This window comes from Trichomycterus rosablanca, chromosome 16, assembly GCF_030014385.1.
Source record: "Trichomycterus rosablanca isolate fTriRos1 chromosome 16, fTriRos1.hap1, whole genome shotgun sequence".
Taxonomy (NCBI): domain Eukaryota; kingdom Metazoa; phylum Chordata; class Actinopteri; order Siluriformes; family Trichomycteridae; genus Trichomycterus; species Trichomycterus rosablanca.
The window spans coordinates 22,270,108-22,288,623 of NC_086003.1; the positions used below are offsets into that span (position 1 = coordinate 22,270,108).

General features: G+C 37.6%; 1 protein-coding gene and 2 long non-coding RNA genes across 3 annotated transcripts; 2 read left to right on the top strand and 1 right to left on the bottom strand.

The window, feature by feature from the left end:
* Positions 1 to 88: 88 nt before the first annotated feature.
* LOC134330445 (uncharacterized) lies at positions 89 to 2,667 on the top strand. Its single transcript, XR_010015005.1, has 2 exons — positions 89 to 1,247; positions 1,676 to 2,667. It is a non-coding gene; the product is annotated as an uncharacterized LOC134330445 (long non-coding RNA).
* A 5,413-nt stretch (positions 2,668 to 8,080) lies between these two features.
* slc29a2 (solute carrier family 29 member 2) lies at positions 8,081 to 18,516 on the bottom strand. The gene is made up of 13 exons (XM_063011501.1): positions 18,495 to 18,516; positions 15,850 to 15,884; positions 15,116 to 15,194; positions 14,870 to 15,018; positions 14,380 to 14,519; positions 13,558 to 13,692; positions 13,352 to 13,449; positions 13,178 to 13,253; positions 12,286 to 12,446; positions 10,714 to 10,822; positions 10,531 to 10,616; positions 10,128 to 10,324; positions 8,081 to 9,010 (listed from the first exon to the last, which is right to left on the bottom strand). Exons 2-13 carry the CDS (start codon positions 15,870 to 15,872, stop codon positions 8,905 to 8,907), a joined length of 1,359 nt encoding a protein of 452 aa, XP_062867571.1. The 5' UTR covers positions 15,873 to 15,884; positions 18,495 to 18,516; the 3' UTR covers positions 8,081 to 8,904.
* LOC134330388 (uncharacterized) lies at positions 12,385 to 18,158 on the top strand. Its single transcript, XR_010015001.1, has 3 exons — positions 12,385 to 12,458; positions 15,640 to 15,765; positions 17,869 to 18,158. It is a non-coding gene; the product is annotated as an uncharacterized LOC134330388 (long non-coding RNA).

An 18,516-nucleotide genomic window follows, 5' to 3' on the forward strand; every position in this document is an offset into this window, starting at 1 on the left:
ACTAACGATTAAGGCAACTTTAATTAAACATTAAACTACACCTGATCTAAAACCAGCTGAATTCTAAACTAGAAACAGATCCTCTCATTTAGAGATTCCCTAACAAGTAGGTTTTATTTATTATTTCTACACATTTATCTTGAAGACTAGTGTAAGGAGTCTACACATGGCTTTCATGACAACTGATATGAGGCATTCAAGAAGTGGCTAACGAGTTCAGTGGTCACTATTGGATGCTTTCAGTGACAGATGTTATGGAAATTGTGTAGCAGTCCTTTAGTGTTGAAATGAACACACGGTAGAGGGAACAAATGTTTAACAATGTTATGTCCTCTTTCCTTTAGAATGCAACTCAGACTGTCTTCAGTCTTTCATTCCAACGCTGAGAGATGGTGGGGTACTCGCACAAACACAGACATGCACACACAGCACAATCTAATTCGACCCCTAAAGGCCTGAATACACTAAGCATTTTGTTAAGCACAACAAATGACCTGAGATTACTTGATCATTAGAGCATTTGGTTTTTTGTGACTGTGATTGGAAACATTGCAGAATGAGGTGTTGACTGTCCTACAGCTTTAGGGCAGTGCATCTCCTGTGCTCTATATGAGCTCTAAGGTTTTTTATACTTAGTTTTAAATTAATATATAAACCATGTAAAACATTAGTTCCTGTTGGTTTTGATTAGTTTGTGGATTGATCAGCCTAAATCTTGGCTGTTGTAAGAGTTATGCTTTAGTTTTTGCTACTGTTTTTTAATTACTACAGACAATTGCCGTCTATATATTGTCAATTTAAAGTGTTTTTTCTTTTCTGACCAACAAATCACTGAGATCTCTGAGAAATCAGTTTTCAGCAGATTTTCAAATGCTCGCATATTTGATATGCTTGCATATTTTATATGACTGCAAACGCATGCTTGCTGAGTGTATCCAGGCCCAAATTTTACAGATGAAAGAGCCAGATACTTTAATCTAGAGCTGTTTAATTAATGAGGGCATTGATAGTGTAGCTTCTTGCAGTGCACCATGGCTCTGCACATCTGACTTCATACATTATCGCTAAATGTCTGTACATTTTTAATACAAATAGTGCATGACTGGTAACTCGTACTGCTCTTCCAGCCACATTTTCCCTTTTCGCTAACTACAGCTAAAATGGCTCCCAGGCCTCAGGACGCCAAGTTGCACATGACGGGGGGAAGACAATTAAAGTCCCACAGTGGTGTGGATCCACTCACAAAGGTAAAGCCCACAGGCCCTGATCACGTTTGCACCTTGACCACACATTTCCCCTCAGCCATCCTGTAACTGGAAACGCTCAGTTTAGTTTTTTGAGGTGGAAGAATATAAAGCTAACACACACGAGTAACAGTGTCACTGCTTAGGATCAAATACATCAGAAGATCAAGTACCCCACACGATCTTGGTTTGGTTGTCTTATGTTTTTTTGTCCTTCTTTGCTTTGTTATATTCATTAAAGTTTAAGCTGATACGAAGGGCACAAATTACAAAAGTGTTGCCTGACGATGAACAAATCTTTTTAATGAAAACTGGAACATTTTCAGATTGGAAAAAATTGTTTCCTTGTTCTCTGGCATTTAAAAAAAAAACGTTTTCAGTAAGACGAGATGCACAAGTGCTCAGAACTGAGGTTTTCCTCCTGTTCTTAGAACGGTTAAGAAGACAGCACAGCTGTAAGAATGCCGTGCAACCCAAAAGGCAGGAGGTGGGGTTGCTGCCTGGTAGGTGAGTAACCAGTGCACTGGTGTCCCACCCACACAAACCTGTTTCTGTTTTCAGACCCCAAAACTCCTCCTGTCTCTCACTTTTACCTTTTAAGACTTTTCTCATCTTCAACCTGAAGGATCTCGGGTCCTGGAACAAATATTAGGGGTTTAGAAACTTCAGAGGGTCTCCAGTTTCACATTATTTTTAAGTTTTTATACTCTTCATTACTAAATAATCCAGCTCAGTCTCTAGGTTGAGACTATGAACATCTGTGGATTTACATTTGGACATTTATGATTTTACTGTGTATGTATTTAAGGTAGTATGCCATCTCATTTACTTACTTTGTGTACAGGCTTTTATTTGATAATCAGTGTAGATTAAACAGGTGATACATTTCTCACAATTGATTTAAATCAGAATGTAATACTTCAGGGAAATTAATTAAACTCAGGGATGTCCCAATCTGATGCTGATAATGTACTGATACCGACACCCTCACGGTAACTGTAATGAAATTTTGCTGGCATGCTTTGGAAAATAGATGTGCTTACAATATAAAAGTCAAAAGAATGTATAGAATATCCTTAGACACTGGGGCAAAACTGTGGCACACTAGGTTTTAAACCTCTCTTTGCCTTTGGGCTGTACAGGGTACTCCACCTTTTCCCCCCACTTTCTATAAACATGCAGAAGTTACACTAATGAAAATTGGCAGTTTACATGTCTGCCTTCTTCTCAGTGTTTTTTGGGTAGTCTCAGGCTCACCACCATCCTGAGTTCATTTTTGGATTGGGACATCCCTAGTGAAATAAAACGTTACCAGTTTTACCAGGCTTTATTTACTATTGCTGTTACTGTCCTGGCAAAAATGTAATTTTTCTTTCTTGTAGGCTTTCTATAATCTTGTAAAAAATAAATATGTTTATAAGTATGTCATTGGTGCATTGTGTGTCTGTCTATAAATTAAAAAAAATAATTATTGCATATACAAAAAAAAAGACATTTATCCACTTTTTTAAATCTAGCATTAAGGTTAAAAACCTTTTAAATGTCTGTGCCTCTTGGAAGTGAAGTTTTTATTTAAAACTTACATTAAAAACTAGGATTTGTATCACACTGACAAAAACTAAAAAGTAAATTGTATCTTCTTAGATGTAAAAACTAAGTGTTAGAGATTTATAGATATGGGTGCTTAGATGGCGCATTGGTCTAACCTGGTCTAACCAGCCACTGCTGCGATCTTAGTCTTCAGTTCAAATCTTCAATTCATACAACTAGATTGCAAAGAAAAAGGTAAAAATAATTCAAAAAGGTAAAAATAATTCAAAAAGCCAACACGTCATACTCGTACTCCTCAGTACTGTTACGTTCTGCAATTTTTAGTTCTTGCTTTGAATTTCATGGGCCACTTAGACACTTTGTTTTAGTTAATTTATTTAACAATTGTCTTGCAGAACAATCAATGTACTGTGTGCCATTTTCCAATATTTTGCTAAAGGGTGCCAGGCCCTGCTGCTGAAACACATCCATGTTACATGAATCCACCACTACTGTAAAGTTAGCGAAGGTGTTACTTGGCTAATTTAATCTGCTATAGAGTTGCTGCTACATGTTGGAATTAAAGCCAAAAAGTTTCTTTTTCACATCAGACCACAATGACTTTCTGCTATTTTGTGAAGAAAATGGTAACCATTACTGCCCATTTATTTATAGTCTATATCATTATAGTCTATATCATTAGAATCTAAAGAAATCAAGATCAAATACTAACATAGAATGTCTACCTTTAATCTCCCAGTTGGCACTGCATTTAAAATGGACAACCCTCTATACTGTTAACTCAGAAATGCATCAAACACTTATCAAACACATAATATGAAAAATGTCCAGATATTTTTTTGGGCTTAAGCTCATATAAAATAAATGGAAAGTGGAAATGTGTGATGTGGGTTGAGAAGTCCACTTTGTAAATAGTTTTTGAAAATCATTGATGTTAGTGTCCTCTGAGCTAAACAAAAAATCTGTTCTGGTTCTTACCAACACAAATTTTATATGCCAGCATCTGCCATGGTATATACAGTAGATGTTTAAGTGTCAGTGGCATATGTAAATTAACTGGAAGGCCTGTTTGTAAAGGCATCTTTAATGCTGAGGGGTACAAGCCCATTTTGGAACATGAGCTGCTATCTACATGTCTTTTGTAGTGACTCCACCACCTCAGTAAGCAACACGATGAAAAGCCACATTCTGCATGTTACATCAGGAAGGCTTTGTAGTAAGATAGTACATGTGGTGGACTGGCCTGTCTGCAGTCCAGACCTGTGTTCAGTTAGAAATGTGCAGCACATTATGACGTGAAATACGCCACAAAGACGCCATGCTGTTGAGCAGCTGAAGTGTTATCAGGTAAGAATAAAATAAAAATACACTAAAACCAGTGGTGTCCTCAATTTCAAAATGTTTACAGAAGGAAAGGTAATGTAACAGTGGTGAACATGCCTAGCATATATATACAGGGGTTGGACAAAATAACTGAAACACCTGGTTTTAGACCACAATAATTTATTAGTATGGTGTAGGGCCTCCTTTTGCGGCCAATACAGCGTCAATTCGTCTTGGAAATGACATATACAAGTCCTGCACAGTGGTCAGAGGGATTTTAAGCCATTCTTCTTGCAGGATAGTGGCCAGGTCACTACGTGATGCTGGTGGAGGAAAACGTTTCCTGACTCGCTTCTCCAAAACACCCCAAAGTGGCTCAATAATATTTAGATCTGGTGACTGTGCAGGCCATGGGAGATGTTCAACTTCACTTTAATGTTCATCAAACCAATCTTTCACCAGTCTTGCTGTGTGTATTGGTGCATTGTCATCCTGATACACGGCACCGCCATTGGATGCACATGGTCCTCCAGAATGGTTCGGTAGTCCTTGGCAGTGACGCGCCCATCTAGCACAAGTATTGGGCCAAGGGAATGCCATGATATGGCAGCCCAAACCATCACTGATCCACCCCCATGCTTCACTCTGGGCATGCAACAGTCTGGGTGGCACGCTTCTTTGGGGCTTCTCCACACCGTAACTCTCCCGGATGTGGGGAAAACAGTAAAGGTGGACTCATCAGAGAACAATACATGTTTCACATTGTCCACAGCCCAAGATTTGCGCTCCTTGCACCATTGAAACCGACGTTTGGCATTGGCACGAGTGACCAAAGGTTTGGCTATAGCAGCCCGGCCGTGTATATTGACCCTGTGGAGCTCCCGACGGACAGTTCTGGTGGAAACAGGAGAGTTGAGGTGCACATTTAATTCTGCCGTGATCTGGGCAGCCGTGGTTTTATGTTTTTTGGATACAATCCGGGTTAGCACCCGAACATCCCTTTCAGACAGCTTCCTCTTGCGTCCACAGTTAATCCTGTTGGATGTGGTTTGTCCTTCTTGGTGGTATGCTGACATTACCCTGGATACCGTGGCTCTTGATACATCACAAAGACTTGCTGTCTTGGTCACAGATGCGCCAGCAAGACGTGCACCAACAATTTGTCCTCTTTTAAACTCTGGTATGTCACCCATAATGTTGTGTGCATTGCAATATTTTGAGCAAAACTGTGCTCTTACCCTGCTAATTGAACCTTCACACTCTGCTCTTACTGGTGCAATGTGCAATTAATGAAGATTGGCCACCAGACTGGTCCAATTTAGCCATGAAACCTACCACACTAAAATGACAGGTGTTTCAGTTATTTTGTCCAACCCCTGTATATACACAGTGTATCACAAAAGTGAGTACACCCCTCACATTTCTGCAAATATTTCATTATATATTTTCATGGGACAACACTATAGACATGAAACTTGGATATAACTTAGAGTAGTCAGTGTACAACTTGTATAGCAGTGTAGATTTACTGTCTTCTGAAAATAACTCAACACACAGCCATTAATGTCTAAATGGCTGGCAACATAAGTGAGTACACCCCACAGTGAACATGTCCAAATTGTGCCCAAAGTGTCAATATTTTGTGTGACCACCATTATTATCCAGCACTGCCTTAACCCTCCTGGGCATGGAATTCACCAGAGCTGCACAGGTTGCTACTGGAATCCTCTTCCACTCCTCCATGATGACATCACGGAGCTGGTGGATGTTAGACACCTTGAACTCCTCCACCTTCCACTTGAGGATGCACCACAGGTGCTCAATTGGGTTTAGTCCATCACCTTTACCTTCAGCTTCCTCAGCAAGGCAGTTGTCATCTTGGAGGTTGTGTTTGGGGTCGTTATCCTGTTGGAAAACTGCCATGAGGCCCAGTTTTCGAAAGGAGGGGATCATGCTCGGTTTCAGAATGTCACAGTACATGTTGAAATTCATGTTTCCCTCAATGAACTGCAGCTCCCCAGTGCCAGCAACACTCATGCAGCCCAAGACCATGATGCTACCACCACCATGCTTGACTGTAGGCAAGATACAGTTGTCTTGGTACTTCTCACCAGGGCGCCGCCACACATGCTGGACACCATCTGAGCCAAACAAGTTTATCTTGGTCTCGTCAGACCACAGGGCATTCCAGTAATCCATGTTCTTGGACTGCTTGTTTTCAGCAAACTGTTTGCTGGCTTTCTTGTGCGTCAGCTTCCTTCTGGGATGACGACCATGCAGACCGAGTTGATGCAGTGTGCGGCGTATGGTCTGAGCACTGACAGGCTGACCTCCCACGTCTTCAACCTCTGCAGCAATGCTGGCAGCACTCATGTGTCTATTTTTTAAAGCCAACCTCTGGATATGACGCCGAACACGTGGACTCAACTTCTTTGGTCGACCCTGGCGAAGCCTGTTCCGAGTGGAACCTGTCCTGGAAAACCGCTGTATGACCTTGGCCACCATGCTGTAGCTCAGTTTCAGGGTGTTAGCAATCTTCTTATAGCCCAGGCCATCTTTGTGGAGAGCAACAATTCTATTTCTCACATCCTCAGAGAGTTCTTTGCCATGAGGTGCCATGTTGAATATCCAGTGGCTAGTATGAGAGAATTGTACCCAAAACACCAAATTTAACAGCCCTGCTCCCCATTTACACCTGGGACCTTGACACATGACACCAGGGAGGGACAACGACACATTTGGGCACAATTTGGACATGTTCACTGTGGGGTGTACTCACTTATGTTGCCAGCTATTTAGACATTAATGGCTGTGTGTTGAGTTATTTTCAGAAGACAGTAAATCTACACTGCTATACAAGCTGAACACTGACTACTCTAAGTTATATCCAAGTTTCATGTCTATAGTGTTGTCCCATGAAAAGATATAATGAAATATTTGCAGAAATGTGAGGGGTGTACTCACTTTTGTGATACACTGTATATGTAAATTAACTGGAACTATATATATATATATGTAAATTAACTGGAACTATATGGTAAGGATAACAAATGTATTGTTAAAACGTTAAATATTGTATTGTACAGTTTTTAATAGAATTCAGGTTAAAAAAAAGAATTTGAAAGTTATCAGTTGAAGATGACAAAATTGTGTAACCCCCAATTCCAAAAGCAATGCCACACTTAAAAAAGTTAAATGAAGCTATTAGATCAATTTATTTGTATTGTCTATAATCTCTTCTAAGTTTATTAAATAATTGACGTTTGAAATGGTGTTTGAAAGCTGAAAAGGCCCCTAAAAGGATTTTGCTGCAGACCCAAACACACTGCTGAGTCTATTGAAGTGACTCAGTTAACAGAGTCAAAATAGAGCCAGATTACTGGAAGTATCAATCATGAGAACATTTCAACACTAATCACACTTCTGACAGACTGATGAATGAAGGGAAAGGTGAATGACACCACTTCATGTCCACTTAGAGTGCTAAGTTCTCATCAGTATCCTGATGTCACTCAAAAGTTCTGACTCACAGTGGGTGAGAGGCGAAACCTGATGCCCAAAGTAAGTATACAGTCATGTGAAAAAGTTAGGACACCCCATGAGAACCTTTGTCTTTTTGAACATATTAAAACATATGGACATTTGAGCTTTATTTAAACAGTATTGAGAGATGGAGCTTATAACTAAAAAAATGTTAAAAATTACTTTTAAACAAATTGTAAAATGTAATGAACAAAAATGGAAATTTATTGTGAGAAAAAAGTTAGGACACCCCCAAAGATCTATGTATTCTGATACACAATCCACAGGGAAGCTTTGACTATGTATGTCATAAACACTCATTGTTAAATCAATAATTCAGTTTAGAATTAAATTCTAAATGTGTTCATAAACTACAACAAAGTTGATCAGTGCGAACATTAAATTTATACTTTCATCAGTTAAATAAAGATTCAAGAGAATAAACATCATATTCTTTTTATTGTGTTTTACAAAATGTGTAAAATACCAAAAATAAAATACCTAAAATACCAAACGTAGAAAACATAAAAATGTACATAAAACAAAACATTTTAAATAAAATACAATATAAAATACACTTAAATACATCTTTATATTCATTAAATATTAAATTCGTTTGAACTATATAAAAATTCAAATCCAATACTGTTACTAGAAACACTCCAGTTATTAATGTACTTTCACCTGAGTGAAAGGACTGTCAATACTCAAACCTGTCTTAGTAAACAAGTATTAGGATCAATTTACACATGTACAGTATATACCAGTATATCCTTTAACACTAGAAATAGACACACACAAATGTATATATAATTCAACACACAGGGCTTGATACTTAGACTAAGATGTATCAAGTTTGTTTTAAGAAGGGAAGTAAGATTCATGCATGTCTGCATGACGCTGGACCTGAAAAACCCTGCTTCAGATTTACAACATGATCAGTTTAGACATCAGTGAATCAAATCAACAAAATAATACATTTATAGTATTGATTCACTTTTTATTTACCATTTTTAAGTGCTAGCTGCCCATCACATTAAGTGCTTTAAGTATTACTGTGCTGCTCAGTGTTTAATGAACAAAATATGTTGTCATGTCAAATTCGGTTCCTATTAACAGTTTGGTTTTTTTCACTGGTATCCACTAAAGGATTTTTTTTTCCCCCTAGAACTGCAGCTTTCCAGGAACTAAGTCTGATACCCCTAACTAGAAATACCCTCCTGATTTATTAGTAGTCCCTATAGGTTCAACCTATAAAACAATATCAGTTTTTTAAAACAAAGGAGAGTGCTGCTCCAAGGGACAGCCCCAAAGCCAGGAAGAAAGTCATCAAAGCCCCTGCTGTCTCTGCATCTTTGGACCTTACCAACCTGGGGAGAAATAAAACACACAGATTATTAGGTTGTATAAGGGTATTTATTTATGTTAGTTCAGCATTGTCTCACAAGGAGAGATGTCTCACAAAAAGTCTGGAGAAATTAATTTGAATTGTATTATCTGTGCTTTCTGATCCTTAAAGTAACAACAGTGTCCAAACTGCATACTACTAATGGTGTAGTCACACACAATGTAGAATGCAGTATGGGGTTTGAAACATAACCAGAAAATCATTCGTAGAATAAACAGTTTAACAGAGTCAGTTCAGCAGTTCAGCTAAATAAACATGCTAACTAAAATGAAGACGTGAAGAGTTAAACATGCAGTCAGACTTAAAATGCTTATAATGCGTAATAGTTCCGACATTTATGATTTAAATCATTTGAATGCATAAAACATCCTTTTTTTTGTTAGAGGATTTTGACCACAACATTTTTTCTACTTTGGTCAGGCATTCTTAAATTCTTTCAGTATCGAACACGACCCGCTCTGTTACAGCAGACATGGATTGAACATAAGAAACTTAAACAGTGATGAAAAGTGAGGCTCCAACCCATGACTTTAAAAACCAAATCTGCTATTTCACTGTACTGCCTTAATAACTGTATCTGTAAAATGATTGTTATCCAGGGCAGCAGGTAGTGTGGATTCTGCAGCCAGTGAAGGTAAGAATCAAATTCATTTCCTCACAACCCCTGCTTTTGTATTTCATATGTTTACATGGTTTTCTGTCTAACTGGCTGTCGTTCTATTGGTTCTCCAGTACAAATCCCCCTTCCTCCCTTTTTACCCCCAAATGCATGCTCTTCAAACAAAATAATATTGATCTGGATTGAAAATTTTGCCATATATTGTTTTTTAATTAGAAACCATAAAAAGGGTTTAATACTGCTGCTTTTTGTAGTAGTACATTGTAATGAGTCCGCTGGTTTTAGTCAATAAACTTTTGACTGAATCTACCTGTGCTTTTTAACTAGCATGTTATGAAGAATGACTGTACACCTGCCAGCCAGTCAAACATTGTTAGTAGCGGTCTCAAAAGTATCAAGGCAATATGTTCTGTAACAGATTTGAAATGGAACACTGGATAAAATGATTCATGTTACTTACTGTGATGCATAGGATATGGAAAGACTGCCAAAATACCCATTTGTCATGGCAAATATAGACATGACAGCTATAAAAGCAAATTCATGCCTAAATAGTGTTGGGAGTTTGCCATTCGGAATGTTGCACATCATAAGGGCAGGGATGAAGATCACACGAGCCATCACAAAAACAGAGAAAAAGCAGCTCTCCTTTGAGGGCTGCAAGGACAGAGATTGAGTTTTAAAATTGTAATATATCAATAGAAGCAAAAATATGTTTAGTTGATCATACTGTGCTCAAACTAAGGCTGTGTCCAGACAGTCAGTGTGGTGTTCTGATCATCGTTCAGATTAAAATCATTTGAATAAATAAATAAACAAACAGTTTTATATTCCTTATTAAGAAAAAAATCCCAAAGTCTTACCCATTGAACAACTGAGGTGACACTTCGTCCAACCCAGTCCATCACATTAAAGACCAGGAAACAGCAGAGGGCAGTAAAAATGTCAGCTGAACCAGAGATCAAAAGAGAAATTTAATTTGGGCCCCCTTAGCAGTTTGTTTTTTTTAATTTAAAAAAAGTGTGCTTTGGAAAGCAGAGACTCACCCCATGTTCCTGTAAACAGCTCGCCAGGTTTCACCAGCACAGTGACTGCTGGAAAAACTGACAATGTGACCATGAAAACACACGTCACACAGAAGGCCATCACCCAAATCTTAAAAAAAAGGAGGACAAAATGAGTACGGATTGTGCACGTACACTTATAAGTGTGATTGTTATAGCAGCTTTGGAATATAAATGATTTTGTAAGTGTTATTTTCTGTGACTGAATAATTAGATTGCATACTAATTTAAAAATGTATGTTCCTTCATGAGTTTGTAGTAGGGTCAAAATATACATACAGCATTGTGGTTCATCAGTTTTTAATGTATAAAGTTTTTTTTCAATGTAATTTAACTTTGTGGCACTGAATTCGAGTGATCTTGACTGTCAACAGCGGGTTACTTATCTGTGCTCAAATAAATATGGCTAGTCTGATGGCCTCCTTTTAGAATTTACACGGGCAGATAGAAAACCCAAGCCATCACCCTATACTGAGAGAAAATTTATCCAAATTGTCTGATGAAATTAAAGAACCATTAAAAAACCCAGATCTCTCATCAGTAAGAAGCTGCTAGATAACAAGCTTTACATTGTCATGGGCTTAGAAACTGTCGCTCAAGAAAAAATAACCTAATGAGGAAACAGGAGGCCTAGTCACAAAGTACAAAATAACATTACAGAACTTTATAGACCACCAAGATGCTGTATGTATATTTGATCCAGCATTTTTTGGAAAACCAACAATAAACATAATTTTTTGACAATGAAGTGTGTGCTCCAATCATTCAGTCACAGAATAAAATAAATGATAAAAATCCCAAGACACTTTGTAGTTCTACAATTACTGACTGTAGTCCATCTGTTTCTCAACATGCTTTGTTAGCCCCCTTTCATGCTGTTCTTCAATGGTCAGGACCCCCACAGGACCACCACAGAGCAGGTATTATTTAGGTGGTGGATCATTCTCAGCACTGCAGTGACACTGACATGGTGGTGGTGTGTTAGTGTGTGTTGTGCTGGTATGAGTGGATCAGACACAGCAGCGCTGATGCAGTTTTTAACACCTCACTGTCACTGCTGGACTGAGAATAGTCCACCAACCAGAAATATCCAGCCAACAGCGCCCCGTGGGCAGCGTCCTGTGACCACTGATGAAGGTCTAGAAGATGACCAACTCAAACAGCAGCAATAGATGAGCGATCGTCTCTGACTTTACATCTACAAGGTGGACCAACTAGGTAGAGGTGAGTGGACACAGTATTTAAAAACTCCAGCAGTGCTGCTGTGTTTGATCCACTCATACCAGCACAACACACACTAACACACCACCACCATGTCAGTGTCACTGCAGTGCTGAGAATGATCCACCACCTAAATAATACCTGCTCTGTGGCGGTCCTGACCATTTGAAGAACAGCATAAGAGGGGGCTAACGAAGCATGCAGAAAAACAGATGGACTACAGTCAGTAATTGTAGAACTACAAAGTGCTTCTTTATGGTAAGTGGAGCTGATAAAATGGACAGTGTGTGTAGAAACAAGGAGGTGGTTTTGTAATTGTAATTATAAATTGACCTTTTTAAAAACCGCAAACACTGGTGACTTCTTCTCTTGTGTCTTTTCCACATCCACGTTCTTACAGGCTCCATCGTCAGTGTTTAACATGCATTGACCATTGCAGTTTGGATCAAAGGAAGGGTCATTGAGCTTCACCTTCACCAAGGTCACAGTCTCCACTGCAATACAAAGTAATTAGGAAATGTTGCCGTTCTCTCACATATTTGGAATTAACAAATTAATGCCACCCCAATAAGCGTTAACAGACTGCCTGCAGATATCCTTGGGTTTAATGTAATATACCTACCCAATATGGTCAAAAGTATCCGGACACCTAAAAATGAGCTTGTTGGACACCCTATTTCAAAATCATGTGCATTAATATGGTGGCACCACCACCTTCTGTGTTAGGCAATGACAACCTATACTATTTGAAAATGCTTTTTGGGAGATTTTTGGAGTGTGTCTGTGGGAATCTATGCCTATTCAGTCAAAAGAACACTTGTGGGGTCAGGCACACATGCTAAGCAGTCAAAGCTCCAAATCATCCCAGTGGTAAGCAGCTGAAAAATGGGTCTGTTTGAAATATTGTTGAACTCAGTAATAATAATAAGCCAAATCACATTCTGCCTATCTTTGGAGTACAATGGAAAAACATGCAAAACTTCTCAGTGAGTAAAAATTCAAATCAGATTCTTATGAACTATGTTGCTATTCTTAAGACCTGCTCTACCAGCTGAACCACTGTGCTGCACATTTGTAAGTTGATAATACGCAACTTGACTTGCTTACATCAACTCATATTTTTCTTATTAGAATATCTCAGTCTGTGTAGACATGCTCAAATCTTACTTTTATCATCAGCTTGTAATTTTGAGCATGTAAACACACTGTGACGTTTAAAATGTACCTTTTCCCTTTGAAAACTCTTGCTTGGTCTCTACTTTGTTTGTAGTCCTGTCTTCTAAATAAATGCTTGCAAATTTCTGAAATGTATAAGAAATAAAACACATTCTCCTGTTGTTGAAAAATCACTGTATAGTTAGTATAATAATAGTTATAATGCTTTAACAAAAACACATACCAGGTGGGGCAGCAGTAGGTAACAGCACAGTGTGAGGAGTGTGGCAGCACATGGAGTAACAAAGTAGCCTAAAGCGGCACTCTCATTGTCTGTTTTAACTAGAGAAAGAATTTAAACAATTTAACATGCAAATGTTATTTAAATACAGTTTTATTTAGAGTGAAATTTACATTATTATAGTACAAGGTAAGCTTGCAGGTACTCACAGATTATCGAGATCAACATGGCAATAGCAGAGAAGATTCCAGCCATGGCTTGGCCACTCATAAACAAAGAGCTATACTTGGGAGGGAACTTGACAACCAGACCAAACAGACTGCCCTGCAACACTGCCCCAAACACTAAAAAAGAATTAGAACCATTGCAACACCAGAAAGTAACAAATACAAACAAGAATACCACTGAAACACTGTCCACATAAACAGCATCTGCCTTTAAGACAAACATTCAACTGTTCATCTTAAAGGTATCAGATGTGCAATTTTACCACTAGTGGCACTGTGGAACAACAGAGGGTGATGTGAGTATTTAAATTAGGGTATTCTTGTTTTTGTTGGAATATTGTATACATAGTAGGACTTAGGTGCTTGTCATTATAATAAAATCTGTGGGATCAAAAGTGTATCTATTGTAACTTTTATTATGAAGTTAGTGATGTAAAAAGTTCTATCATTTAACGTTGTGGCATCAGCTTTTAGTTACTTGTTGGTGATTAGGATTTGCTCCAGTAGGCAGTTTCTTGTTTCCCAGGGCTAGCTTGACTTCATTCATTAAAAGCACATGGAACAGTGGTCTCTTTGCCAAGCTTATGCGAAAAACCCAAATTGCTTGAATGTTCAAATGAAATCCAAGAAGCCAGAGTGCTAAGGTAAAATACTGTAGGTATATCCACAAAAGGAAATGCAAACATTCTTCACAGTCATGTTTTGCAGATTCAGGCCTGTATTGCACTTTACCTTCCAGAGAACTTTCCTCTTATTGTGTTAGTGTTGTTATTTATTAGAGTGGATAACAGTGGATAGACATACTGTTGATAAACCAGATGGTCATCATGGTAATGGAGTAGAAAGTGTACTGTTCCATTTTCACTTTCACCAAAGTGGCAGTGAGGATGAAGAGCAGTAATATTAACACCATGCTGCCAGCTATCCTCATCCTTTCTGGAATACTGCAAAACAAAAATAAAGAGGCTCCAGTTCACATGTTTCACAGCAGCCTGGCGGTAAGTGTCCACTGGCACTGTTCTCACTGTGTAACCCCTCCTTGCTGGCTATTAGTGACCATTTTTTTTAAATGTTTGGGTTTGGTGTGGTAACTTACTAATTCGGCAGTTATGGTTTGGAAAGGAAAGTTTAAGCTGTTCTGGTAAGCATAATTTAGAACATGAACAACATAGAAACTAAATGAAATTTTTTGACATTTGGAACAGAGCATTAAATTATTAAGTGTAAATGTAGCCTATTTTGACTTTTTCTGTCTGGAATCTAAAACTTAAGACAAATGTCATTGCATACTCACTGCTGGTATAGAAAGGAGTTCAGAAGTGTAAACAACAGCAAAGGTAGCTGAGAAATCAGCACACACATGTTGTTAAACATGTACGGATCCTCCTGGTCAGATATCGAAATGTTGCTCGATGTTGTTGTATTTAGCCGGTCATTAAAATACTGTAAAAGAAGAAAGTGAGGTAGAGTTTGCACAGTTGCTTTCTAAACAGTAAATGCTGTTATGCTTTTTCAGATGAAGTGTCCTGGGTTCTCTTACGCCAAAAGCAGTAATAAAGAAATTCCATGGAAGAAGTGTTCCCATTCCCAGAATGAAAAGGATGAAGGCCACAAGGCCTCTGTTGGAGAAGAGCAGATCTGATTAGTTTCATATTTCTTGTGACTTTAAAGAAATAAAAAGTTGAATTTAAGTTGGACCACAGTAAAAAAGAAACCCCTTTAATCCAGCAAGACAGGCAAACTGATGATTTCCAATTTTAATATATATTAAGGTTGGTTGGAGATGAATGGTTGAATGGATAAGGGTGGGCAGGTGAATGGTTTGTTGTAGAGCATTAGCCCAAAATTCTTACTGGAGCAACGTGTACAACACTATTCTCCCTGTATGTTTCCACCAGACAGTAGGAGTCCTTGTTTAGGCATCAATTAGATGGTTTCTTACTTGGCTTTTTTTTTGTTCAGACACATTCAGTCTAGGTCTTGGAGAAGTTGGGTTAGCACTTTATGCATGTCCTCAATAAACTTCTCAGTGGAAATAAATTTCAATTCTATATTTAATTTTAGGCGGAGCTCGTTTCTGGTTTGACTGGATTTCCGATATCTGGACAGCCTTACATTTGGAAGAAGCCAAAAGATGCCCTTAACCAAAAATTGTATGCGGCCAGCTGTTAAACACAGGAATACACAATGGTAAGGGTGGCCTACCAGTTAAGATCTTTTGCTATACTCATAATAAAATGATAATAATTGTCATTTATGAAGCAATCTACTTACCTGTCATCTGATGCACGTTTCATTTTTACTTGTACCTAAAGAGAACAAAGAAAACCTTACACAAAAATACATTTAAATCATTAGTACTAAATCATGCCTTTATCTCTAAATTGTTAAAGTGTGGGTGATTCCTTACATGGCACTGGCAGCTCACCTAAATGTAACATGCTAAACATCAATGTTGCAAAATGCTATGAAACATGCTGTTGTGTGACCTTTTTTGCTACTTCCTGTGACTTCCTGTAACGTGTTACCCATTCATGCAGTGACTACTATACGGAACATGATTTTTCTTAATACGGCTTTAGTGACTTAATAAAAAGAAAAAAGCAACTGTGGTAACATTCAACACAGACTACACCACTTTGGTCAAAGACTAAATGTTTAATTTTTTACCATCAATGACTAAATTAATAGTAAATAAATACCATTATAATAAATACATATAATTGCTATATTTATAATTTCATGGTCTTTACAGTTGCCATAATATCTAACTGTATTTCCTATACATAAACAAATATATAAAACCTATTACTACAGTAAACAATGCTCTACAGGAACTTTTAACTGTGTTAAGCAAAAAAAAAAAAGATGCAAATACGGCAAAGTGAACCTTAATAAAAAACAGTCCACCCAGTTAAAACCACCTAAGGAAATAACTACTGTTAAAATCTAAATATTAATAAGAATAGTATAATGTCCGTAGTTCCTGCTGCCTGAAACAGTAGCTTACCTTTGATAAGTTCAGTTTAGACAGTGCTCTGTTAGAACATTTGTGGCAAGAAACACATGTGCCAAAAATGGAGAGAAAGACGTCACTTCCCCATAAGCCTTTTGTAGCTAATACATATTAATATATGGGAGGACCTAAAACAAGACTGTCAGTCTAGATTGGAGTGTAAATGTATTCACATGTAAAAATGCAGCTTAAACATGATGCAGTACATCAATTTTATCTATTAATGGAGAGGTCTATATAGGACCCCAACTGACAAGATATTATCTGGGTTGAAAAGGATTCTCAGCACTGCAGTAACAATAACATGGTAGTGTGTGTTGGACTGGTATTAGTTACAGCAATGTTGTTAGGATTTTAAAACACTTCACTGTCAGTGAAAGAGGAATAGTGTGCCATCAAAATTACAAAGCCAACATAATCCTGTAATCAAACACTTTCCAAGAATAAATGGCCAGAGGAGAAAAAAACACACGTGTATAAAAAAACCCCTCTTTAACTGCATAGTAAGCAGTGAGTGTACACAGTATTTTAAAATCCCAGACATTCAGCTGCACAATACTAACACCAGTACAACATTGTTAGCTTGGAAAAATGTTGTCTGTTCTGATGAATTTCAGTTTCTGTAGTTATGCAGGTGGTGGGGTCAGCCTTGTGTTACTTTAAGCATGATAATACTAAGTCAAAAAGCACAAGTCATCAGATTCTATGAGCATGACAATGGGTTCTGAGTACTTGAATGACCTTCCCAGTCACCTGATCTATATTTGATGGAGCACATTTTGGCATATGTGAACTTGCATGACAAACCTTTAAGAATTATGAGATGCAATCATGTCAGCATCTGTTTCCATCAACTAGAAAATCTGTTAATTCAGGAAAGGCTTGAGATCTGTGTTCCTAATAAACTAATAATTGTGATATACAGGGTGTCCCTAAAGTCTGGACACATATCACGAACTATAACTAACTACATGTTCACTAAAATACATACACATTGCATCACAAATAGTGTGATGTGTCAAAAACACATTGAAGATGTTATTGATTAATATTCTAATGAAATAAAATGTTGTTAAAAAAGTGAAATGTATTGAAAATATGCATTTTGCCTGTGTGTCCAGACTTTGCACATTTTGCTTTATTACAGTTGTAAACCTTGCATATATTGCATCTCATGTGAATGTTAATTATCTTTCGACTAAATGTTGTTTTTCGAATTGAGCAACATAATCTCTCAACTAAAGGTTTGTTTGCTTCAACTTCCACTTTTGTCCAAGGTTCGATCCCCAGGTGGGGCGGTCCTGGTCCTTTCTGTGTGAAGTTTGCATGTTCTCTCCGTGTCTGCGTGGGTTTTCTTCCGGGAGCTCCGGTTTCCTCCCACAGTCCAAAGACATGCAAGTGAGGTGAACTTGTACAAACACAATACAAAAATTGTCTATCACTGTGTTTGACATTAAACTTGTGAACTGATGAATCTTGTGTAATGAGTAACTACAGTTTCTGTCATTAATGTAACCAGTGTAAAACATGACGTTAAAATCCTAATAAATAAATAAATAAACTTTTACTTTCGGATTTGCTTTGTTCAATATCAGAGGAAGAATACAGTTTAGGCAAAAGTGTGGACACTCCTGGTAAAATTTTATGTTTTTTTTTTTAATTTTCTACGTCAGAATTAGTTAAGACAAAACTTATGCTAATGCTAATAAACAATCTGTAGTTGCTGAATTTAAATAAATAAATAAACAAATATAACAAGGAATTTGACATGAAACCTACACATGAGCCTATATAATCTTTCTATATGCGATGAAAAAACAAATTTCCCCCTATATGTAAATATAATTTGTTATTAGTATATTAATCTGTGTAATGTTTAAATGTAAATGTGAAAAGGACTCACGGTTGGAAGCTCCCCGCTTGCG

Bases quoted from the DNA above. Each gene is read 5' to 3' on its own strand.
- slc29a2 (XM_063011501.1), bottom strand. From the start codon at position 15,872: ATGAAACGTGCATCAGATGACAG. The intron at 14,520-14,869 runs GTGAGTATGCAA...TTTGTTTTGCAG, and splicing joins AACTCCTTTCTATACCAGCA to TATTCCAGAAAGGATGAGGA. The intron at 12,447-13,177 runs GTACATTTTAAA...TTTGTATTGCAG, and splicing joins AGAGTTTTCAAAGGGAAAAG to TGGAGACTGTGACCTTGGTG.